The sequence below is a fragment of the Serinus canaria genome, chromosome 7 (assembly GCF_022539315.1).
Source record: "Serinus canaria isolate serCan28SL12 chromosome 7, serCan2020, whole genome shotgun sequence".
NCBI classification, from domain to species: Eukaryota; Metazoa; Chordata; class Aves; order Passeriformes; family Fringillidae; genus Serinus; species Serinus canaria.
The window spans coordinates 23,557,632-23,582,624 of NC_066321.1; the positions used below are offsets into that span (position 1 = coordinate 23,557,632).

General features: G+C 37.8%; 1 protein-coding gene across 2 annotated transcripts in view; it reads right to left on the bottom strand.

Annotated features, from left to right (window-relative positions):
- The window catches only part of PDE1A (phosphodiesterase 1A), a 141,928-nt gene that overhangs the window by 30,495 nt on the left and 86,440 nt on the right, over positions 1 to 24,993 (bottom strand). For both annotated transcript variants that reach the window (XM_050976930.1, XM_018911593.3), the window contains 7 exons: positions 22,297 to 22,410; positions 11,592 to 11,774; positions 11,077 to 11,143; positions 10,043 to 10,159; positions 7,996 to 8,136; positions 2,887 to 2,987; positions 218 to 343 (listed from right to left, as the gene is read on the bottom strand). In XM_050976930.1, coding sequence (XP_050832887.1) covers positions 218 to 343; positions 2,887 to 2,987; positions 7,996 to 8,136; positions 10,043 to 10,159; positions 11,077 to 11,143; positions 11,592 to 11,774; positions 22,297 to 22,410 — 849 coding nt within the window. The remainder of the gene's footprint in view (positions 1 to 217; positions 344 to 2,886; positions 2,988 to 7,995; positions 8,137 to 10,042; positions 10,160 to 11,076; positions 11,144 to 11,591; positions 11,775 to 22,296; positions 22,411 to 24,993) is intronic.

Consider the following 24,993-nt stretch of genomic DNA (forward strand, 5'->3'; position numbering starts at 1 on the left):
ACAAAGGCACAACCTCTCTTGGAAAATTACACAGAATCTCCCAAACAGTTCTTCTTAACACCACAGCAGCCCTCCCTAGGCTCTAAACATCCATCACTCTTTCCACTGTCAACTTCCTATAATTTGAACTCTTAAAATAGACTCCTCAGGGAAGGCCTGGTGGTTTTTATTATTTTTAAATACTGGGAGTATTTTGGAATGTCACAGCAAGTCTTACCTCCAGTCATCTTTGTTTAGATTAGCCAGGATGTTCATCTCTTCTTCCTGCATGAGTCTGTAAGCAGCACTGACATGATGATTTTCAAGAACAGAACGATCGTTGTACAATATAGCAACATCTGACCTGGAGTGGGGGAAAAGAGGCAGATTTTGTGATACTGGTCCAGTGATGGCACTGGGAAAGGCAGGACTGTGTGTTCTCTATGAGAAATATTGACTATATGTACATATATTGAGATAGATATATCAAACAATGTTTATTTGTTCCTACTGTATCCAATACTGATAAATTTTCCATCTTAAATGCATTAAAGATTATCAATATACCATTGTATACACTGTTTGTGGGAAAGCCATCTTTTAAAATGTGTGATGTTTTACTGACATGACCTAACTGTGCCAAAAACTCATGAGTTCTTTGAGTTTCTTGACTGCAGATAGGATCACAGAGCATCAGAAATGCTCTAATTAGCCCATGGGAGTACACTTATATGATACAACCATTGAAAATGCAACGTGTTCACCAACAGTGGGGCTCCACACATTGCATGGGTATTAGGAAGTCAGTCCCCCTGCTCTGAGATGTGATTTGACCCATGCTACTCATTATCAGAAGATGCTGTAAAAAATAAGGTGTTAAAATTTCACTTTCGTATGTTTCATACAGCCACCATCTTTCCTCAGAAAAACAGAGAAACCTTGAGCCTCATCACAGAGGGATGATAGAGGTGCTAAGCTGAAATTTGGAAGCACTCAAGTGCTTCCTAAAGACAGACTCGTACCATAAAGTTAGCAAACTGTACAAACTTAAACTCCTTTCCTTCTCAATCAGACTAATGTACAATTCCAAAATGACACTGAGACACTCACACATTTTGATGCAGTGTGGATTTATCATACTTAGCTTCAAACATCATGAATTCTTGGGGAATTTTTTTCCCTGAGACCTGATCTAACCTGCTAGGCCATCAATCTCAGGAGTCACCTCTCTGCTGCCATCCAGTTCTGATAAAACTCCTCCTGAATATTTCAGTTTGGTCCAGTGACAAGTCTGTACCAGAAGAAAGGTGTGTTGCTTTAGCAGTGCAGCTTACTCTGACATTAATAAGCTAAATAAACCTCTTGTTCTGTTGAGCAACAGTATATACTGCCATGTATGGTACCAAGGAATCAAAAAAATTAAAACAGGATTGGATATTTAGAGGAAACAAACCACAGGCAGCCTAAATAATCAATATGTTTACATCCATAATCAAACTAAAATCATGGGGAAATCTGTGTTATGTCAATCACATATGTTTATGAAGCACACTTTGATCAACACAGCCACTTTTGACTATGTTTAAGCAGTGCTAAGATTTGCTGTGATTTTGGCAGCCATTCCACCCATTTTCCTCAGGCAAAAGACACTTGGAATCACAGCCTGGGATGCCACATCAGGGCCAAGTTACACAAGGAGAGAAGAACAAGCTATATCACATAACAAATACCTGTTTGCAAGTATGCCTGAGTAAAATTCAAAGGCTATCAGCTTAATTAGTTTTCCACTCTTGCAGTACTTCATAGCAAAATTTTAAGGACAAAAATAGAAAATTAATATAAACTTGGAACTACAAACTGAAGTTTATTTTTAGCCAGACTATGCTGAAGGGGAAAAGAATTGTGCCCTTATTTTAGCTGCAAATCTAGCATTTTTCACCATTGAAAGCCACATCTTGGAGAAAAACTATGTAATAGTTTTATTTTAAATGTAATCATTGGACAGTTGATCCATATAAGTGAGTGTGAGAATGTTTGTGTCCAAAGTAATAATATTTCTAGCACTGAGCTGTTCTATTAGAATATGCCAGTGCTATGGTGAATTTTTTTAAAGAGCAGCCAAAGCAAACTCCTCAACTGAGGATACTAAAACCAACATATAGCTCAGTGTAAGAGAAAAATAAGATGGTTTGTACTAGGTTAAGTATCAGATAAACCATTTTTCACTCAGTAATGGATTGGTCAGGGATTTTCCTGTGATAAGATGAAAATATTTTAAGGGAGAGAACTCTATGCTTTGTAGAGGAGCAGCAGCTAGAACGACATGCTGCACCTGCAGGAGAACACAGCTAGCCTAACTTTCAAACTGGATTCCTTTCTAGATTTCTTTTTCATAGCTACTGCTGCTGCTTTCAAAACATGCTGTGAGATGGCTCATGGGAGATATTTCTAAAGCTCTACTTGAAAGTTTCTCCCTCTGCACCAGGACCCTCTAAGTTTAAAACACAAAGTGAACCAGAATGCAAGCACATCGCTGTAAGTGACGAGGCATTTTTATGGGGACACAGTAGAAGAAGTTTTTGAGTCAGTAGTATCAGAATTTTAGTGAACAAGAGGGGGTGAACGGCTTTCCAGTCCATGTTCTGAACCTTTTTAAACTTCCTCTTGGCATATCAGCTCTAAAATGGAATTATTTCAGACATTATGGTGCTATCTTATTACTTTTCCACACTTTTTGACCATGTGACTGATCCCATTAACTGGACAGAGGTTGATGAAGCAATTTGTAAAACCAAGACTGACCTGGCTGCTTCCTGGCTTTGTTAGAAAGAGTTATGAAACAGGTCAGCAACGAACTGAATGAACTGCAGACTCCAGCTATGACTCTTAGCAGACTGCATCACTTACCTTGTCTGAATATGAAAATTGTTTGTGGTCCCAGTATGTTCATAGTCATGGACGGCAGCTGCAAAGATCATTGCTAAAATTTCCAGTTCTGTGAGCCAGTGCTGGCAAATGAAAAACAAATCAGAGTCACACTTTCAATAATAACCTGACTCAGATTAAGCCCTACAGTACTGAAAATGTTTTACCTTCAGTGCATTATCTTCAACTTAAATAAACTTTCCTCTTACTCCAGATAACTATATATCCATAACACTTCAGTATTAAATGATAAAGTAAGTCCTTGTACCTAGGATTTCTCTGAGACCAAGTTAACATCCTTATGGTCACTAGAAAAATAAATACTGGTAGCCAAAAATATAAGAAGTTATCAAAAGAATTACACAGTTCACTTTGCAACTCCTTTGAGTATCTACTCTGTTAGCTCACATGTGGCATTTGCCAAATTACAGTGTATTAATCTAAAAAAGCCTTGTATGAGGTTTAGGTTATAATTTGTCTTTTAGTAAACTATATATACAGTTAAGTATAAGTTGAAGGTACAAAATTAGCATTGTCTATGTTTTACCAGTGTACATAGCACTAAAATTAGGCCCATGGGAGATTTTTCTGTTCTAAATTTTATCATGCTTTGTACTGATGAAAAAAAAAAATGCAGAAGGCTAGCATACAGTTACACAGAACAAAAGGTAATGTAGGTCATGTACACAAAATAATGCAGACCCTGGAGTTTTGAGCCCTTTTATAACTCTGGCTAAATGAGGCTGTTCTGTATTGCACAGTCTGTAAAATAACCTCTGTTATCTTCTTCCAAGTTCTATTTCTTGAATGACAAAAAGTCCTTGAGGAGGAAACTTACTCTATCTAAAGATGGGGGCAGAAAAATCATATGACAATTAACCCCCACAGTCATAGGACTGATTAAGTCAAATGCTAGTCAAGCATTTCCACACATATTTCAGATGCTTTTGGTGCACAAGTGAGCTTCTGTACCAAAGGATCAAAGAATGATCTCAACTTCACACCCCCCCAGTATGCACACATGAATGTTCATGTGTGTGTATGAATGGGTATGAAATGCAGAAGGTGCCAGAGGTAGTAAAAGTTGCCAGTAGTAGTTCTTCTTTCAAAGAAGAGGAAAGGAAAGAGTCAAGATTCATTAGCAATGTAAGAATAATTAAATAGGTCATTCAGTGACACAATAGGGCTGCTGAGGAACAAGTACTGGCTGTTGGTGGAGCAGTATAGGTTTAGAAAGGTCACAGACAGAGGAATGGGAATGTACTGTAAGCAGTTCTAAAAATGGAAACAATGACCTTCATCATGTTGTGTGTCACAAGAAACCAGGCCATGACCAGTCCTGGCTCTCACAATGTTTTCAACATACCAAACAGAACAGAAACACAGAAATTGTAATGGAAGCTGAACATAAACTTTTCTTTAAGATGCCTTTTCAAAGGTCAGCTTTTGTAGCAAATAAAATAGTTGCTAGACAATGCCTTCATAAGCAGAAGAACATTCCTCACAGACAATATCCACAGAGACTTCATACAGTAAGAAAGAAGAGCAAGCATTCTACACACACTAGCACAGTCAAAACTGAGATCAGTAATCAAATCAGAGAAGCAGAGAACTGCTTTAGCTAAAGGATTTCTAAGGAAGTAGAAAAATACTCTTACAGAGACAGTTAATAAATGTGTTTTGAAAGGGAGAGGGAAAAACAAGTATCTGGGGGGCTGCAAGACTGAGAAGAGCTGAGACATGCCTTTCTCCTCAAAGATACTATGTCCTGTGGGTATCATAGATAATACAAATTATGTCTTCTATGGAAGCATTATGTATTGCTTATATGTAAAGAGATACATTTAAACTTATGAGTTCTGTTCAAAACTTTTTTTTTTACAGTGATGCATTAAAAACTGAGCAAGAAATGGAGTCTCACAATGCACTTATTGGCAGTAAAGACATTTTTTCCTTTACTTTGAGCAATACAGGTACGTGGGAGGAGAAGAGGGATGGTGGGAAGATGATCGATGACTCAAAAGCTCTTTGCAAGATGTATTCCCTGGGACTTGGATTCTTAAACCTTTATAAAGATGAAAACTTCATGAATGCAAGCTTGACTTATACATTCCAGTTGCATCATCTGGGATTCAGTCTCTTGGGAAGGTTAATAGACTGTCTGCCATCTGTGATACTCAACATCCTAACACATTGATCTGAGGTGGCTGGATCTTCTTTCTTTAGAAAGACAGGAAATTTTGAAAAATATAATGATTATTTTATTTCTTTAACAGCAGCTCTGAATATGTCTTATTCTTCACCAGAATCTCTCTAGGGGCTTGTGGAGAAGCATAAGCTCTGATTAGCCAAAATTTTTGGCAAATGTGGAAATAAGGCTGTTTTCCAGCTTCCTGTAAAAGGTACAAAACATATGACCTCAACAACAGGAATCATGAAAAAGATTTCCTAAATCCCAGCTTTTGGAAATATTTGCTTCTGTATGTATTTCAGAAATAAACAAGGAAGACAGCAACTCTGCAAGATTTGGAGTTAGTACCAGGTCCTTAAGAGAAAATGAAAGCAGAAAAACCTCAAATTGCAAACCAATCTGGAAAAAAATAAAAAACCAAACAAATGAAAAACCCCAGGAATTTGATCTAGATTGCATCATTTTTACTCTAATCTGGGTATTAGAATAGAGCAGAGCTTTAAAATAGGATTACAATGAACATGTCTGAAAACAGTTGGCTTGAGCAGCCAACTCCAAATTGTTACTGAGTAGGGCACTGGAGGGTTAACCAGGCAACAGGAAAAGAAATCCAGCAAGTGAAATAGAACATTTTCATGATACTGATGCTTTCTCAAATTGCAAATGACATTTGGGAGAGAACTACTTTGCAAGCTGCAGAATCACTAGGCCCTCTTTCAAACACTGATTTCCATAAATGTTCCTTCTGCCTGGCAAGTACATCTGTTTGAAGGCACTCTTGACTAAGTGCTGTCCTAGTTAGGTTTCTTTCCAAGAACTTTCCAGCATCACTGCACCAGAGAATCATAGAATGGTTAGGGTTAGAAGGGACCTTAAAGATAATCTAATTCCAATTCCCCCTGCCACAGGCAGAGAAATATCACAATTCAATATCTTAATTTGGCAATTACAATGTGAATTAAACCTGGACTAACTTTATAGAAATATTTTGTAGCAGTGTTGCAACACTAATAAGATGTTGCAGTGGTAAAGTCTAAACTTTTTTGAAAATCATTTTCCAAATCACATCTAGGGCAGTTAGAAGGTTAAGATGCTAATAAGGATGGAAAGGCCTTTCTCCCACTCATGTGCACACAGTGAAATAGCAGATATTCAAATATGAAACAGATTTCTTTATTCAGTGTTCAGAGATACACAAAGTGTCTTTCAAAGTGGTTTAAGCAATGGCTAAATGTCCCTAAATTACTAGGACAGTTCTGGAAGTTGGAATTTTGTCCTGGCATCACAAGAAAAAACTGAATTTTATTGGTTTTTTGAAGGGCAGAGGGGCAGATACAATGGGCCAGAGGGATGGCCCATTGTATATATAAAGCAAATAATAAAATAAAAGGATTTTATAATATAATAAAAAAATAGGATTTTCCTCCTGGTAAGATCCAGGTGTATACCTGCAACAAAGACATGGCTCACATCACGTAACTCTTGCAATTAATCTAATATCTTCAAGAATTTTCTTTAACAAAAATATTCTTTTGATAGGTGAATATTGTATACAACAACTTTGGTTTGGACTGCTCTTGGCAAGAGCTGTCTAGCCTCTGCTTCAGTCTGATATGGAAGTGCTTTCTCAAGAAAACTTCTCAGTCTGAAAAGGAATCTTGGCTGGTGAAGGCTCCAGGCTTCACTGAAGAAGTAGTATTAGAGTTAAAATAGGGCTTTAAACACTTACAAGCAAAATACTTCCTTCAAACAGGAGAATTCAAACGTGCAATGTCTGGGCACCTTTCCTTGCCCACCCTGAAGCCAAGGGCATTTTAAGTGAGAAAAGGCTTAACAGAAGTGATTGATTTTCATTTACTGTGTATATATAGTAGCAAAACCATTCAGTCAGTTCAATTTTTTTTCTATCAAAAATCTTCTGGAATTGTTTCACAGCTCTGCAAAAAGAAATCAGACACTATTTCTTTCCAGCTGTTTCATTTGTTGTTTGGTTTTTGGTTTGCTGGGCTTTTCTTTTAAACAACTGCATTCACAGTGAAGACAAATTATCAAAAAGCCACTGCCAGCAATCTCCATTTTCTTTCAGCCAATATTTACATTTGCCTAGCAAGCTGATAGTGAGGAGAATTCCACTGCTGGTATTTAATGTAAATGTTAAGAAATAAAAATGCTTGCACAGATTCAGTTCAGTTCCCAAATAAATAATTTAAAATATTGTGATGTTTCAAGGCAAATGCAATAGCCTGCCTACCATAGGCACGTAGAATATGTAAGAGCAGTGCTAAAGAAGGTTAAAAACTGAAAGAAAAAGCAGTTTCAGAGTTTAAGGCCAGGCTGGATGGGGCCTTGAGCAGCCTGGTCTGGAGGAAGGTGCCCTTGCCTATGTCAGGGTGGTTGGAACTGAGTTGTCTTTAGGGTCCCTCCCAAGCCAAGCCATTCCATGATGGTAATTCTAAGCCTGCACCGATTCAGGTGATGATATAATTCTAAGCCTGCACTGATTCAGTACATTTTTCAACAGCCAGGACCTCTGCAGATACTAAAGCTTCCTTGCCTGATCACACCTCCCATGCTCTGATGTGAAAGTAAAAAATTCTCACCTGCCCACTCCTGCAAATCTATCTCATTAAATATGATATAAAATACTTAAATCCAGGCAATGAAAAGCAAAAAGGGATTTAAGGATTATTTTTTTCCTCCTTTTTCCCTCTGCATTAAGAGAAGTTCAGCCTGGAAGAACTGTTAAAACTAAATAAAGTTCACAGCCTGAACAGCAGTTCTTGAATCTCTCTCTGCAAAAATTTTCAACTGAGCTTTTCCCATTAGAAAAGAAACATGTACACATTTATTCCAAACAGCAGAGTCTGAGAAAAGAAATTGAATTTCACAATACTTCTTACCATGATGCCAGTGTGAATCATTATGTAATGCACAGTTTGAGTAACATCAGCTGCATGGATCAAATTGTGATAGGGATTTTTGTATTTGCTGTACCCAACTTCAAGAGCTTCAGCAAAAGAAATAAGATTTGGAACAGGGATCTACAGACAAGAAAACATTAAAATAGTTGGTTTTTTCCTGTAACAGATGCAAAGTCAAGCATGCAATAGATGAATCACCAATAATATACCATGGGATCTTCTGGGCAGACAAGAAAAGTTTAAAATGTAAAGGTCTGATATCATACATGAACCAGTGAGTCTCCACAAAAATTCTGCAGATGTTGTATCTCTCTTCATACACCATGCACAAGACACTGCATAGGTATTAACCAAATGGTTCTCAAGGCATGTCTGTCTGCACCAGGGATGCAGAGGTTGCATGTATAACACAGGCATGACAGACAGGAGCCTAACAACAGGATTATCTCCTTTTCTTCACCACTTTTACCTTGCTTGGGACAAGGTTTGCTTTAATGTCACAGTACAGCTTTCCTTCCTCCAGACAATGTGTGAACTACAGGCACTATCTGTCCCACTTATTTTTGCATTGTGCTGGTTTTGGCAGGGATAGAGTTAATTTCCTTCCTAGTAGCTGGTATGGGCCAATGTTTTGGATTTGTGCTGTGAACAGAGCTGGTAACTCCAGGATGTTTTAGTTTCTGCTGAGCAGCAATTGCACCGAGTCCAGGCCTTTTCTGCTCCCCATCCCACCCACCCCTGGGTAGCCTGGGCTGCACAAGAAGGTGGGAGGGGACACAGCTGGGACAGCTGGCCCTGCTGACCCAGGGGACAATGCTCCACACGGCCTCATGGTCTGCAGCCCCAGACTGGGGGAGCCTGGCTGGGCACTGCTGCCTGGGACTGCCTGGGCAGCACTCAGCTGCTGCTGAGCAATTGCTTTCATTTGCAGCCTTTCTTCTTGGGTTTGATTTCTCTCTTAAATATTAATTTTCTATATTATTATTATTATCACCATCATTATTAAACTGTACATATCTCAACCCACAAGTTTTCTCACTTTTACGCCTCCAATTCTCTTTCCCCCATCCTTCTGGGGAGAGCAGTGAGCAAGTGAGTGGCAGTGTGGTGCTTATTTGCTGCCTGGGGATAAACCACCTCACCCATTTAATGAAATTACATATCCCTTAATAATTTTTTCTTTATTTAAAAACCCTGAAACATAAACAATGGGACTGAGATTGGGCTTAAACCCACTTTGCCAGTAGCTCTGTGTACTTCATGTCTGTGTTATACTGGTGGTCCTGGTGTGGTTCTGACTTCAAGCAAATGAAGCCTGTTGGGAAAAGATGGGTTGCCAGCCTAAAATTAAAATATTCAAGAAACTTCAGGATGAGACATCCTCTTCAAAAGGAACACAGAGTTTTTGCAGTGAAGGAATTTTGAAACTATAAGAAAACTTTCATTCGGTATGATAACACTAAATTTACCATTTTGATTCATTCTTTTATCTCAGCCTTTCAAAGATGGCTGTAAGGACTCCAAATTGTATTGAAAAAACCCTACAAACACCTTGGAAAAGCAATTTTTCTCTTTATATATCCCCCCCAGGTTGTTCAGGAGAGGAAGGTTCAGCTGAACCCCCTGCACAGTGGTGATCAACACAGCATGATCCAGACCATGAAAAAAGTATTTAGGACTAACTATGGTTTTATGCCTTTTTGGTAATTTTTGGTCTATAAAGGTGGGACACCAGTCCAGACCTGCTCAGTAAATAGTCTGTATATATAATCTATTTATGAAACACAAATGACATGGCAAGGGTCTACAAAGCTTTCAATTTTTTGGGTTCCAGAAAAATTTGCATGTTCTGGGTGAAGTTTCACCTGGTAGAACTATCGGCATTTAACAATATTTCATCTGCCATATTCTTTGAAATTCTACACTGCATTATACATTAAAAACATTTCAGTGCTGGCTTTCTTGTATTTTAAACTTGACAGGTGTAGTTTTGCATCCATATTTTTATTTGTGTTTAGCTCCTGACCTTGAAACGGCTCAGCAGGTCGTATCGGGTTAACAGCTCATACATCATGAATTTCAGACTGTGCTCTCCACTCGCTTCATTAAGGGCAAACACATCAAAAGACCACTTATCAACATCCTGTAGATGAGGGAAAAGGAAAACAACAAAAAACCGACAAAAAAATTACTTTTCCATCCATTTGGCTAGTATCTAGTGGGAAGAGGGAGAGTTTGGTGGTTTTATTATCCAACACTTTCAAATTCCCAATGTAGATAACACATTAATGGCTACTACAGTATTAATGATGAAAAAAATTGTGTCAGTTATGAATAAAATACTTGCAACATGACCAATGCCATTTGCATGCTTTGAATCAAACTTCCAAGTTTAACTTTCTCAGTACAAATAGTCTATACAACCTCATGGAGCTACTCTGAATACCACCCTTCAAATAGGCTATTATGCAATGTCATTAACCCTGGTGTCATTAAACATAAAGCAATTTGAGAATAATATAATTGTTTGGCTTTCAGGGGAAAAGTGGAGGTACTTAATTATCAAGAAATCTCAGTTTGTAATTGCATTCATAGACATAGGAACTCAGCTTACTATAAAAGATCATCTTTTGGCTGAACTAGAGTAATACTTTAAATATACAGCAAATACTGTACTTGTTCCATAAGCTTCAGCTTCTTTTGTTAGCTCTATCCCAATACTATCTCCTTTTTCTTGCCTAAAAAGGAAACAAATGATGCTGTCTGAGACACTGATTACCATACCACTGGGAGCTGATAAAACTGTCTCACATTACTATAGGAACTTCTATACAAATTTCATTCTATTACTCTAATAGGATCTGAATGAAGTCAGAATTAATCAGAATCATATGTCATTTCTGAATTTTTAACTATTTGTTTCTCTGTACTTTGTGCTCAGTTCTGTAGTACTAACTATGGCTAGGGTACATTCAGTATTAAAATAATAATTTGATCCTAAAAGTCACTAAACATAAGTGCAAATACATTTAAATCCCACAATGATTAAACTTCTTTCACCTTAAATGTGACTATCACTTCTGCTGGATAAGCCAAACCAACCATGCTTGAAGTTTTCCGGTACATCCTAAAAAAACAAATAAAATATCAAGAAATAGCTCTTCTTTAAAACATACTGGAACAGTTTTTATTTTTTAAATTTTTCTTTCAGAGTTTGTGAAGTAACATGAATCTATTTAAGGGTCTGACCCCAAAGATTTAGGTAATCTTTTATGAAGTTATGATGCAAACCCCTTTGTAAGTATATTACTCTTTAATATTAGAACAGTCTTTGGCCCGATGTAGTGTAGAAGTTAGAAAGACATTGAGTTCATACCCAGAATTTTCCAAGGCTTAAGAAATTTTACAAATTAGAGGTTTCATCTGGAAATCTGTATAGAAAAATTGAGTGGTTCAGAAACTGAAGCCTAAATCCTGGCTCAAAGATTTGCTCCAGGTTCATCCCACCATTTAAAGGATGGCAGACACTGTGGTTCAATGCAGTGCTTGCTGTGACAAGAAAACAAAGCTCTCACCTTTCTACAAAAATCCCAGCCTGTACGGCGTGCACAATGCTTCGGAATTTGGGCTTTTCCTCGGGTCTCCTCCTCGCTATTCCCATTTCTCTCGTGAATGTAGAAGCTAACCAGTCCCGCACTTCCAGCGGGACCGAATCCGACTGGATGTCAGAGAGTTCATCTTCAGTGTCCAAAAGCTTCCTACAGAAAAATTAATACAAGGTAACCAACAAGACCTCGGACCTAACAAGAGGAGTACTCACAGGAGAGCAACTAAACAACTTGATTTTAGAGGAGCTGAGGTTGACTGTAGGATCAACTCGGCACATCCCAAAATGTCTTCTCTGGCACATGGACTGACACCAAGGGGAAGCTGTGCACAGCAGATATCATCTCTCTCTCCCACTGCTCATGTTCCAGAAGGCAAAAGACAATAAAATGCAATTTATTCAACTGAAGACAAGAAAAGATTTTTCTACAAAGTTGTCAGAGCCGTGGTGGATTGAAGAGCAATCAATGAGTTGTAAAATCCCAAGACCACCTCTAAAACAGTAACTGACAGACCTGTCAGCAGGGTTGCTTCTATAAGTGAGAGCACCATTAGTCTATTGATTTGTCCCCCAAAATGGTACAAGTGTTTTGATTCTTACATCCAAAAGTAAATGATGCTACATAGCAATGATGTGGTGTGCACATGCTCATCCTGCTATTGCAGCACAATAAAAGCATTAAAGAGAATTAATTCCTTTATTGAAGAGAATTAATTCCTTCTATGCAGAGATCTGTGTTCCTATTGAAGGCAGGGTAAAAAAGTCATAGCAGTAAAGATACTGTACAAGACTGGATTGCAAGTCAGCTTTCACACTTGCTGGCAGTTCAAAAAGCTAGAAAAGTTATATATGGCTCTTGCAAAATAGAAGAAGTATTTAAAAGAAACTTCTCTTCAACAAGAGTGAATTAGAGGTCATCAGTTTACTCAGAAGAAACTTTCAACTAAATACTCTCTTTAAACAGACTCAACACTTCAGTTCCACACTTCTATAAATCTTTTTCTTGCAGTTATTTGCCCTTATCAGAGTGCTGGGGTTTCCTGGAAACAAATCCCTTATTTTGTCTGATATCAATTTTCCTTTCATTCAGTTATGCAAGAAACCCCAGCGTTAGGGTAACCAGAATATATGCACAGCATGCCACCCTTTCAAAATATTTTCTTGAAAGTGGTACCAATTGAATTGCAGGCATTATTTGATTAGATAGGTCTATTTCTCTTGTGCTGCCTTTCTGAAGCATGGATGAATAAGGAAAGCCTGAGTGCGGTGTAGTTCAAAAGAATCTGCACATAAATTTAATCCTATCTGAGGGATTGTAGCATGTCAGAAGAATCATATTAATTATTGGAGAACTGTGAGCATAGCATATTTGTGCTCAGTTTCAGCAGTCCATCTGGTTGACGGTATATTTTCTGAGATTCTTCAACTGGGGTTTAACAAATATAAATGCACCCCTCATCCTTCCCTGGTTTACTGAAAGAACAGTAGAAAAATTCTTATTTTTTCAGAGGCATAGGATTATCAGACTAGGAAGGCTCCTTAAAATGGAGTACAAGAAGAGCAGAATGAACAAGGATTATGAAATTTTCTGACAGTGGGACAACAGCGAAAAATCAGAAACTTAATTTGGAAGAGGAAGACTTGTGTGGAGGAAGGATTTGGGCAAATTATCTTGCCAAACTGAACCAAGGCTCAGACTGGCCAAAGGTCAAAGGCTACAAATTGGCTTTATTGCCTAACATATGTTACAGTCCACTTAAATCCATACTAGTCTAACACCATCACTAAATATTCCTGGAGAAATCAGTACATCTATATTTCTGAGGAATATCTGACATTTGATATGTTTTTAGTATAACAAGGAAAAAACTTTACAATCCCTAAAACATATTTTTGTTACTATTGCAACTTTTATTCAAATGAGATGCAAATATTCCTGCAATTAGAGGGCCATGGGCATTAGGCTGCCTCAGGGCTTGCAGCCAGGATATTCCACATCACCTGTGCAGCAGGAAGCAGGGTTCTACAGCAGTTTGCTATGATGAGATGCAGATCTAAATTTGGGATCTGAGCTCTGCAGATATGAGCCACTGGAGTACAAATTAAGACTAGCAAGACACACTGCAGTCTCTCTAATCTGTTTAACCATTCATCTGGAAAGTAGAACTATTCAGTCTGCAAATGACAATAAGCAGGAGCTACTTCATGAAGATGGAACAGAGAAAGCAGTATTTGAAATAAGTGTTCATTTATCTGTAATTTTCATGAGACCACTGCTCTCTGATGAGAGATGGCTGAATAACTTGCCAGGGAAGAAAGAGTTTCCGTGTCTCTGCTTCTAACTTAAATATCTAGAAAAGCAACTGCAAGCACAAAATCTTACAGATCCTGCATCCCTTAAGATTACCAACTTCTCAAAAAGGATTAGTTTCTTTCAGGTGCCTAATTGAAACAACATTTAAGGAGAGGAAACAAAGCTAGTCATTCATCTCACTCAAACCCATTCTAGCATTCTATGCCTCTAAAAAAAAAGGCATAGAAGACCCATTCAAGTCACTTAACTTCCTATGAAATATTACAAGGGTTTTTGCAAGATTTTGCAATCTAACTTGTAATTACAAATTGCAAAGTGTAATTTGTAAACTGTAATATAATTTTGTGACATTTCAAAATATATAAACTGCCACATAGGTTCAAAAATGTCATGGAAAAATTACTGGACATGTGACTGTAGCTGTCAAACACTAGGCTGCAGCCTTTGGCTTAGCAAGTGTTTGGCATGGAGTGACTAAAAGGCCCAGAGCCTCATCCTCCAAATCAACCAACCTGAAGATCAGAGATTGTGGGCACTTTAAAGCTAGATAGTTGTTCCATAATCAGTCTCAAGTAAAACTCTGCTGAGATAAATTTCATTGAACCAGGAGGCACGAGCTCAAATATCCCACTTGAATTACATAATTGTACTAATAGATGCCAAGGCACACATTTCAATTTTTCTTCCATCAAGCAAAGGAACACCCTAAAATGCTAAAAAACAAAACAACAAAAAGATCTCTACTAAAATGTGCCACAGAAAATACTTTTTTCTTCAACACACAGTCAGAATTTCAGGGTTACATAGGCTTATTTTGCTCACATATCATCAGCCTGCTAAGTAGATGCAATACGAGGAAGAGAGATGCGTGGGAAGGAGAGGGGGAGGCTTGGGTTATTTAATTCTATTCATTCCACGAGTAGAACTTTCATTGACAGTTGTGGGAATAAGTAAGACATGGCCCTTGGCATTTCAGCTTAGCAATCAATTAATACTGCAGTCATAGTAACTAATAACCTGCTCTTCTTGTCGCAGCACTGTGTTTCTTGCCAAGAATAATTTCTTTCAAAATTGAAGTAGTGATAATTTCTAGCTCTCTTTTCATTTAATCAGAATTTTAAATATAGTAATGCACTAGTCAGAAGTGTATTTCTTTTCCCTTAGGAATATATCAGATGTACTATGGAGGAGAAGAAAGAAAAGAAAATGAAAAAAATTAAAATTAGATAATGGCTATGGGGGAAAAAATTCCATCTTGTTGATCAGTCATGCTGCCTAACAGAGGTAGTGGAAGATTTCCAAAGAAGAGGTTGAGAAGGTTGTACTAACTCTTTGCTCTAATTACTGAATTAATCAAGCCCTTAAGAGTGAATTGAAGTCCTCTCCTAGGTCTAGAATGCAGGAGAATTTACAGTCTAAATTGTCAGTTCACATTTTTACCAATTATTTAATTCTATTTACTCCCTATCTTCCTGAATAACTATGAATCAACATATTCAATCAATATTTCAATCCTCTACAGTCCATTACAACTTCCACCTAGATCCACTAAAAGGTTCTCTTGACTCCCAATAAGGATGAACAAACTGCAAAAATGAATGAGGGGCATTTTTAGTACACAAAGGTCTTTCCAAAGGAAACTATGATTTTACCAACATGTTGTAGTCATAAAATTAGCACATTCTTAGAAGAACTGTCCACGTATGAAGAATGACCAATTAACTAAAATAAAGAGAAAATAATTGGGAATAAATGCAGGAATTACAACAGAAGACAAGCAATGTAGGAAGGACCACTGCTACTGAAATGTTCACTTGTTGATATGTACTACCTATTCAGAAATGCAGAGATATGTACCAAAGGCCAACAACAATCTTAAGGTCTGGCTGAGGATAATAATGATTAAAAAACATCATTTTTCAAAGTACAGATGTGAGCCAGTGTTTTTTCTCTTCTTTTCTCTTTTTCCTTTCCTTTCCTATTCTGTGAGTTCTTTAGGGCTAAGAACTAATCAGGGGCAAGACTTTGAAATAAATTAACAGCAAAAACTTTGAAACAGAAAAATTCAAAAACTTTGGAAAGGGGATGTTGGCCATTTAATAAATGGCCCTAACTCAACTGAGAAGCTTAGTCAGAATTTAATAGATTTTCATTGATTTTAAATGCATTTTTTAATGCAATTTGAATGCTCTTGCAAGCTTTCCTCTCAGAAAAAAAAAAACCACAAAAAACCCCAAAACCAAACCACGTTAGCTTAGTACAAAAGATTTCAAAGGCTTATTTTAAGCTTTTATAAGGGTGGAATGTACTGAATTCATCTCATCATAATAAGCTTTTTCTCAATAGCAGCTTTTGCAAAAGTATCAATTGTAGATTCCCTTAGTGGATAAACTGAATGATTCACTTCTAATGGTACATTTGGTTGTTCAGGCAAAGTACATTTAACCATGGGTTGGCTATGAGGGACAGCAATACACACTCAGCAAACCTGACAGAATATTGAAGATTAAAATATAACTTCATGCTTAAATACTTGCCTCTTAAATTTCTCCCCAGCTAGGGCAGCTGAGAGAGGAATCACAGACCATATCTTTCATCTGGTAAATAATTACCAAATAGAGCAGCCCATTCCACCTGTTCTATCCTTGGCATTAGGCAGATTATGTTCTTTAATATTCATAGATTTTTCTCAAAAAGGTAATTTTCAGGAGACATATGTTCTAGATCTTTCAAAATGAATTCCATCATTGACTGAATGCCTTACTGTTCTGTGAATGAAACATTCACCTTCATGTATAAATGAGCAAATTAATCTGTCTTTTCAGATTGAGAGATATAGGATAAATGTTTTTAAAAGTTCTTAAAAATATGTACATCTCTTTGATGTAAGAAAATTTACATTTCTCAACCTTGCACTATCAAAGACACTTTGCTGGCGTGACCATCTCAGCTGGTGTCCCTGAATAGCTATTGGTGTCTGAATTGGCACAATTCCTTCCATAACCAGAGCCTTGGAGCCAGAGAAACTCTGTGACTCACACTCAGCTCCATCTGGTGTGCTACAGGTGAGAGCAGAGAGCCAGTGGTCCTGCAATGCCAAGGAACAGTTTCCTGCTGGGAGTTTCCTGCTAGCTCAGAGCCTTACAATGCTGGTACTAAAACACAGCTCGTGAGAATTCGGTATTATAAGAGACAGAAAAGCTGGGTCCTTCACTGACTTTGGCTCTCATTTAAACCAGGAAGATCCTGTATTGATGGCTGGAAGACTATCAAAGGAAGCACAGGGTTACCAAGTAAGTAAAGCCTGGTTTATTATTTTTTGAGCTATTAATTCCTAGCCCAAGATAGAGCAGCTGCTGCGGACCTGAGTTCTGCTGCAGCCCTGAAAATCTTGAAAATACCAGGGAACAGCCTTCTCCAGCTTGAAAGCTGCCCCAGAACAGGTTATGCTGACCATCCTTCATCTCAGAAACCTCCAGGAAACAGGAGAGTTTCATGTAATTGTTGGGTTGTTGCTAAGCTCCATTCCCACTTCCATAACACAGCTCTGGGAGCACCAGGATCCTGCTGAGCACTTCTTCTTTTCTGCTTCCTTGGACCCCACATGGCAAAGACACACATGGCATGTTCCTGTCACAGATATTTCTGTGGTGGGCTTGAAGGGTACCACAGACTTCTGGTGAGATGAAATAACACAGCTCTTTATCTTGCAATTTAAACTATTTCCTTTTTGCCCAAAATTTGAGGATGTGTTTGTCCCTATTTAAGTCCCAAAACCACAGAAATAGTTGAAGTGTTGCTGGTGTAGTACTCTGGAAATTCAGTTTAGGCCAAGGTGTTTATTAAAACAGCAGTCACAAAGCCCAGGTTAAATGACCTCCTTTTTAGCTAACATTATTATCACAATGTGTACTTTTTTTTTCTAAATAAGAGCTTTTTACCAAGAACTGTGTCTGCCACTGCAGTGTCATTGGAATATTATTTCCAGAGCTCTCATGCAAATATATATTGCTACAATGTCACCCTTAATGCCATCACCTTTTTCTCCATGAACCTGCATTTGTTATTATGCCTTGTTGGATCAAAGATGCTAAAAGATCCTGCCAGTATTTAATACAGAGCTGCTTCAGGCATTACAGAGATGAAGTCTCTTCCAAGTCAAAAGTTCTCAATTAGTTAAAGCCTTATTAAAAGGGCATTAGACAGTCTGAAACAAACAAAAAACCCGTTTGGAACTGCAAATACATAGATAAATATCCTCCTGAAATCAAGTATATTTTCTAATATACTAAGGCATAGAAAAATAAAGCATAATTGGAATAAACTATTCTGATTTTATACAGAACAGCATAAAAGTAGTCTCCACAATAAGGATTTTTTAATATTATTACTATTACTATTTTTATTATTTAGCTTTGGAATACATTTTTTTCCTTTTCATCTCATAATTCTTATCTAGATTTTATTTGAGTCATTTTCTTTTCAGTTAGCATGAATGAAGAGCTGCATTTACAAGGAACAGAACATCTGTCATGACTGAATTATCAGGCTGTATTTATTTCCTGTTTGACTCCAAATATCCTTCTTCCATTGCCTTGAGCCAAGTGGCAGGTACTAATGGAGAAAATTCTGCAAGATTTGTCAGAATTATTTATAATATCTATTAAGTTTGAACTTCTTCCACAGAGCAAATCTGCTGAGGGGCTGGAACAGTGAGAGTCTCCTGGTTATTTTCAGCTGATGATGGACCTCAGCTTCAGCTACCAGAGTGTTTGATCTCTTTCAAGGAAGAATTTGGTGCAGCACTGAAAGATGCAGCAGTCAAAAAGGAGCTTGTTAAACAACCTCATTGAGTGACTTGGGGCCACAGATAATGGAGCTCACAGGAAAGCAGCACTTACTTGATGCCTGATGTCTGGGCTTTCCAACTTTCCATCTGCCCAGAACCTTTTATAGAGCTATTGACAGTCACTGCCCCAAACCAATTTTTCCTCATTTGGTAAGGTTATCCCTAGTGCCCATCCCTGTTTCTAAGAATACTACTCTCAGAACTTCTTTAAAAAAATCTGTTGGGTTGTTTCTCTGCTTTTGCCCTAACCCAAATCCATGGAGTCTTAGAAATGCTCAGATAAATGGCTATAGTGTAAAGAAACACAGGAGCAGACAAAGGGAAAGTCAGGGGACCTGAAAAAAATGTTTCATCCTCTGCTAAATGGTGTGAATTCTACAGCTATTTGAACCTGATTGTTGCACTTTAAATAGAGATTGAATATGTCATCAACAGACAGGTTTGAATGTTCTTCCATGTTCACACACAGCTTTATAAAACGGTACAGGCTTTTCAAGAAATTCAAATGAAGTAATGGAATATGGGGGGGGAAAATGGGTATCTTCTACTGGAAGAAATTGGAACTGCTCACTGAAAAAACCCTCAGGCTTATAAAGAGAAAAGTGGTTTTGCCAGAATAATGCCAGAGATCTATTGTTGAAGTAGTGGTGTGTTTCCTGGAGCTGTGGAGCAGACAAGGCTCTTCCTTGATGCTTGGCTACATTACTGACCAAGTCCTGTGAGATATGACATACTTGGATCTCTTTATTGACCTTAGTTTTGACTTTTCTTTTTGCTGTTTTCTTCTCTGTGCCTGTGAAGAATTGCAGAAAGTGTTTCAGCAACAGGTGAGGGACCACTGTCAGGAGCATTTTATCACCCTGTTTCATAGCATATATCAGAACAGAAAGATGAGTTAAGAGGATTCAAGTAACAAACTCTGTTCATTGCCATCCTTAATCTGTAGAGGTTGCTATTCCTGTCTACAAAGATATTTAAATGACCTTTCCCCCAGCTGATATTGAGGTCTCTTGCCCAAAAATGTGAGGAAGGAGAGAACACCACAAATAGGATGCAATTTTAGATTGCTGGTTGAAGCTGAGGTCCTCCTCTGCTTGGATAATTTAGCAATGGGTCAGTAAATTCACCAGGTCAAAATCCAGGGATAAATACTGGTCTTAAACAGAGAGCATGGGTATTTTCACATGAGTTGCAGACACTGAGTGAACAGCAATTCATATATAAGAAACTTACTGAAGTTATTTGAACTTTGTGATGTATAAAATTGCATGTTCAGGCTCAGCAGGAACAGGCCCTTTTGCTTATGATCTAAACTATTATTTCTAATCTACTAATGAGTGCAATTAACTCAGTTCCAGACTCCCACAGAAGTAGCTCTGTGCAAGACAAAGAACCTGTATTCTTTGGTGGGAACAAGGGCAAATGCAAGCACACAAGGTAACTCAGCTAACTCCATTTGAGTCAGTGACACAGTGCTTTATTCCTTAAGGATTGCCTTCCCAGGAAGCCAAGAGACCCTCTTTGTGTGCTTACATTTCTGAGTGACTTAGGTTACAGAATAATAGCCATGCCATTTAAAACATAATTATCTTTGCAGCTTGCCATGGAAAAGAGTCTACTATGAAAGTACCAGTGGCAACTACAGTGCTTCCCAGCCTCACAATAAATTTACAATTTGCAACTGTCAGTAAATTATAAATTTTACAGATTACCATTTACAATTGTTTTTAATGGGGAAGTGTCAAAATTAAAAATAGACCCATACATAACCCATGTCCAACTAGGACGTGGAGGGTCAGTCTACATTTCTAGGATAAATTAACACAAAACCCACCAGGTTAAAAAAACTCCATACTGATTCTGAATTTCATGGAGACTTCATTAGTCCAAGGAAGAGAAATCAAAAACAAAATCAAACACTGTAAAGCAAAAGGAACAATATAGAGGTACAATAGTGAAGGACAAACCACTAAAATAAAAATATTAGAACTAGAAAAGCAGGTTTCATTATAGTACCACTTTTAACTATTATTTATAGCAGAATTTGATTTATATGTCTACATATACACTTCATAAATACAGATATAGGTACAGAAAGATATACATAGAATATGCTTAATGCATATCCATATAAGGAATGCTACCAAAATTTGGGTAGCATTAAAAATTTAAAAATTTAAAAATTTAGGTCCATAAATTCTCAAGGTTCTTTGGTGAACACAAGTATTTAACTATTAAAGCAAAACAAGATACCTTGTACAAGTGTATCCTGACTTAGTACAGTGAAAAAGCAGAATATTCTGTAAAATACTGGATGCAATAAATAAATCAGATTAAAGATCGTTGTGCAGTGAGCTCCAGAAGAGAAAAACTTTATTAATACACTGAAGTAGAATTTTTTAAAGTAGTCACCATATACGGGGACATAGTGGTCCTAGAATTAAGAAAATAACCAGAGGACTATGAAAATCTTGCCAATCACCATAAAATTACACCTGTTTGTTTTCTTTTGGATATTTAATAATCTTGCTGTCAAGTTCTATGAGGGCAATTAGATAATTTAAAGATTTGCTTACAGCAAATGCAACACACCCACTGCTGCCAGAGCCTCTGTATTTTCAGTGGTAGCTGCTTTCTCTTAGCATGAAATGCCTGCTGTTTGTCTTGCTATTCCCACACAGAGCCAGAAAAACTGGATTCCTCATTGTGACACCACTATTCATTTCCACAGAAGCTGCCTCAGTTTAGAAACTAAGTAAATCTCAATTTATTTTCCCAGTCCTGGCACTACTGCTCAGACAGAGCTATGAATATTACATCCATTTAATCCCAGTGTTTGGGAGGTGCTTGCAGGAATAACCAGTGCTTTATTTCTGAAGCAGGACTTCAAGCTCTGTATCAGCTATGCAGATTTGCAGAGGGAAGGCACACACCCCAGAGAGAGTGTTAGCTCCATGAAAAAACTCCCAAATGTAGAACTGAGATGTACCCTGCACGCTCCAGTGGTACCGAGGAAGTTTGGGCAGACATCATTGCAAGAACATTCTGCTCAGAAAAAACTGAGAAAGGCCAGCATGCAGAAAGAAAACCAGAAAGTTAGCCAGCTAATTTCAATACAGTCCATATCTTAAAACTCTGTCAAGAAACCAAATACTTAGAACTTCTTTTTTACTTGGAATTAACCCACGTGATTGCCAGTAATACCGCCAACAGTAAACAGAAACTAAGCACCAAGTGCTATAAAATAAATCACAGCTTTTCATTCATTTGTGTATTTACTGATCAGCTATTCTGACTCATTTCTGTGAGCATTTCTTTCCAGACAACAGTTACATCTGACCTTTGGAATCCTACTTGCTTTAACTTTGTCATAAAAGACCCAAGAGCTACACACGCTTCTCCTGATGTGCACAGACCTCCAGCTCACGTCAGTGACTATTGCATGCAAAGACCAAATTTATAAAATACAATTTGCAACATTCTTTCTTTCTGTTTTCCCCTCAGACTTACCTGGTTTCATCAATATAAACTGCCTCCAGCACAGATGCTGCATATTCAATATTCTTTTTTAAGTCCACCACATTAATGTCACCCTTCTCCAGCTGCTTTACCAAGCATCTTAATCTGGGGAAAAAAAAAAAAATTAAAACATCAGTGTGATAATTCTATCAAATTCAGTGACTTCATTTTCTAATTGAAACATTGGAACCAACAAAACAACGTAGAGCCAGGGACCATCACTCCATCTCTTGTCTTGGTTTAAGAAAATCTGACTTTAGAATGCACTTAATACTGACTGGTTTTATGTTTTTATAGTTTGCTAAATTCATAGTGTGTACTAAAAAATGGCTTATACATTCCAGAAAGTCAGAGAGGACATTTTAACAATCATCAAAGCAATTTTCTATTCATTTGTGACATTACTATTATGCTTCAGTCTCTAATTTAAAAAAATAAATAAGAATTAAATTAGTGTGTTGTCTCACTATAATTTTTCCATGCTTAGGTGGTTAATTATATTTTTATAACCATGGTATACTGCTTTTGCTTCACTTAAATGACTTTTTTTAATTTAGTTTTTATTTAGGCCTCCAGTTTTTGCTGCAGAATTTGTATTCTTATTAGTGTGAGATAATATGGAAATCTGTTTTGCCTGTGCTTATAACCAATTCATCATTATACCAGTGGAAAGTCAGTGCCCATGGCAGTAGAAAAATTCAAATATTCCCAAGTGTGCTTTAAACTTTTAGTTTTGAGGGCTTGGTTTTACAGTACAAACATGGATACACCCAAAGGGGATTTTGTAATGCACCAACTCATGTCTCTGCAGCAAAACACTTCCACAGAAACACTCCTTGAATACTAGATTTCTCCTAAACTCTGCTGACAAGAACACTTCTGACACTGTTCAATTTACCCATACAGGGGAGATAAAGCACTGGAGGGAAATTAAAACCTTATCAGTAAAAGTGTGGATGTGAGACTAAATGGATGCCTAAAGTATAGGTATTTTCCTTCTTTCTGTGCTCTGTCTCTGAGTAGAAATAATCTATGGTTTTGTATCATGTAAGATAAAGATTTCTATAACTAAGGAAATATCATTATTGTTACATAACTTCCAGTAAATAATCTTCTTTATGTGCAGGAAAAATTGTGAATTGAGCATTTAGAAAAAAAGTGCAATGAAATTGATTCAGCATTAAGACAACTCCTTTCAGAAAAAGATCATATAAATGACATGAGCCAGCATACATAAAATATGCAAATGTCACCTGAAGAGAAGACTGAGGGGACACCTCACTGAGTTACAACATCCTCATGAGGGACAGAGGAGGGGCAGGCACTGATCTCTTCTGTGCTGACAGGGACAGGACCCAGGGGTCATGCCTGAAGTTGTGTCAGGGGAGGCTTAGGTTGGATATCAGATAAAGAGTCCTAAACCAGGGAGTGTTTGGGCACTGGAATGGGCTGCCCAGGGAAACAGTCCCAGCACCAAGCCTGGCAGAGTTCAAGAAGTGTTTGGACAACACATTCAGGCACATGGTTTGACTTTTGGAGATGTCCTGTGCAGGGCCATGAGCTGGACTCAGTACCCACTGTGTGTCCTTTCCAACTCACCTTACTCTGATTCTATGATAATAACATATTTCATACATACATATACTATATATTATTGTCATTGTGTGCATGCAACATTCCACTGGACCTAATTAAAATATATAAAAACAAAATTATAGTAATATTTGAAAAAATTCTTTAAATACTGTTCTATCATAAAACCATTTTTGTGTTTTTCTACATATTTCTTTGGCCTAAGTACAATTATGTTCAAGTGTGTAAAGATAATTTTAGCACACAGGGTTTTAAGACCAACCTCCTCAGTTCTCTAAAGCCTTAATTCAATTCAAATTAGCCTAGCACATGCAATAAATAAGGTTCTTAGCAACCATATTTACTTGGGATTTTACAGAGTGCATTGCACATCAGTGGAATGGAAAACGTAGCATTAAAAAATTTTCTCTGAGAAATGAATTGGGCAGATGAAACTCTCTGGGAGCTCATCACCTGCTCAGAAATAACCACGTGCATGGGAGACATTCCCAGTACAAACTTCTTCCTCTGCAGAGGTACCTGTGGCTGAAGAAGGTTATTCACAGACACCTCCCAGAGCCCAACACACACATCCCTGGGGTGTGGCTCCTCGGTCCTGCACACAAACACACACACAGCCCCTCCTAGGCACCCGTGCCAAAATGCCCAGGTGGGTCTGGCAGCATCAGTGCCACTGCTTGCAAAGAGCTGTGGGGTGTTTCTGTCATTTCCACTGCTCCCTCTGTATTTGACTGAGCACATCTCCAAATCACACTTTCCAAAGTAGGAGCATAAATAAATTCAAAAAACTTGTTTTCAAATCCACAAAAATAAATGTGTAACACTGCACAGCAGGGTGCCAGGCTCTGGTAGAACAATATCAGCTTAAAACAGCTTCAAATCCTACCATTTCCAGTGGTTCCTCATTATCTGAGGCAACAGATCAGATGACAGGTATTTGGAATAATTGTTATGCTTGCAGGTGGAAATGAGTCCCTGGGGGAGCCTTTAAGCCACAGTGATCTTGCACTATCTCAGGTGGAAATGAGTCCCTGGGGGAGCCTTTAAGCCACAGTGATCTTGCACTATCTCACTGCACAGGTGGCAGTCCACAGA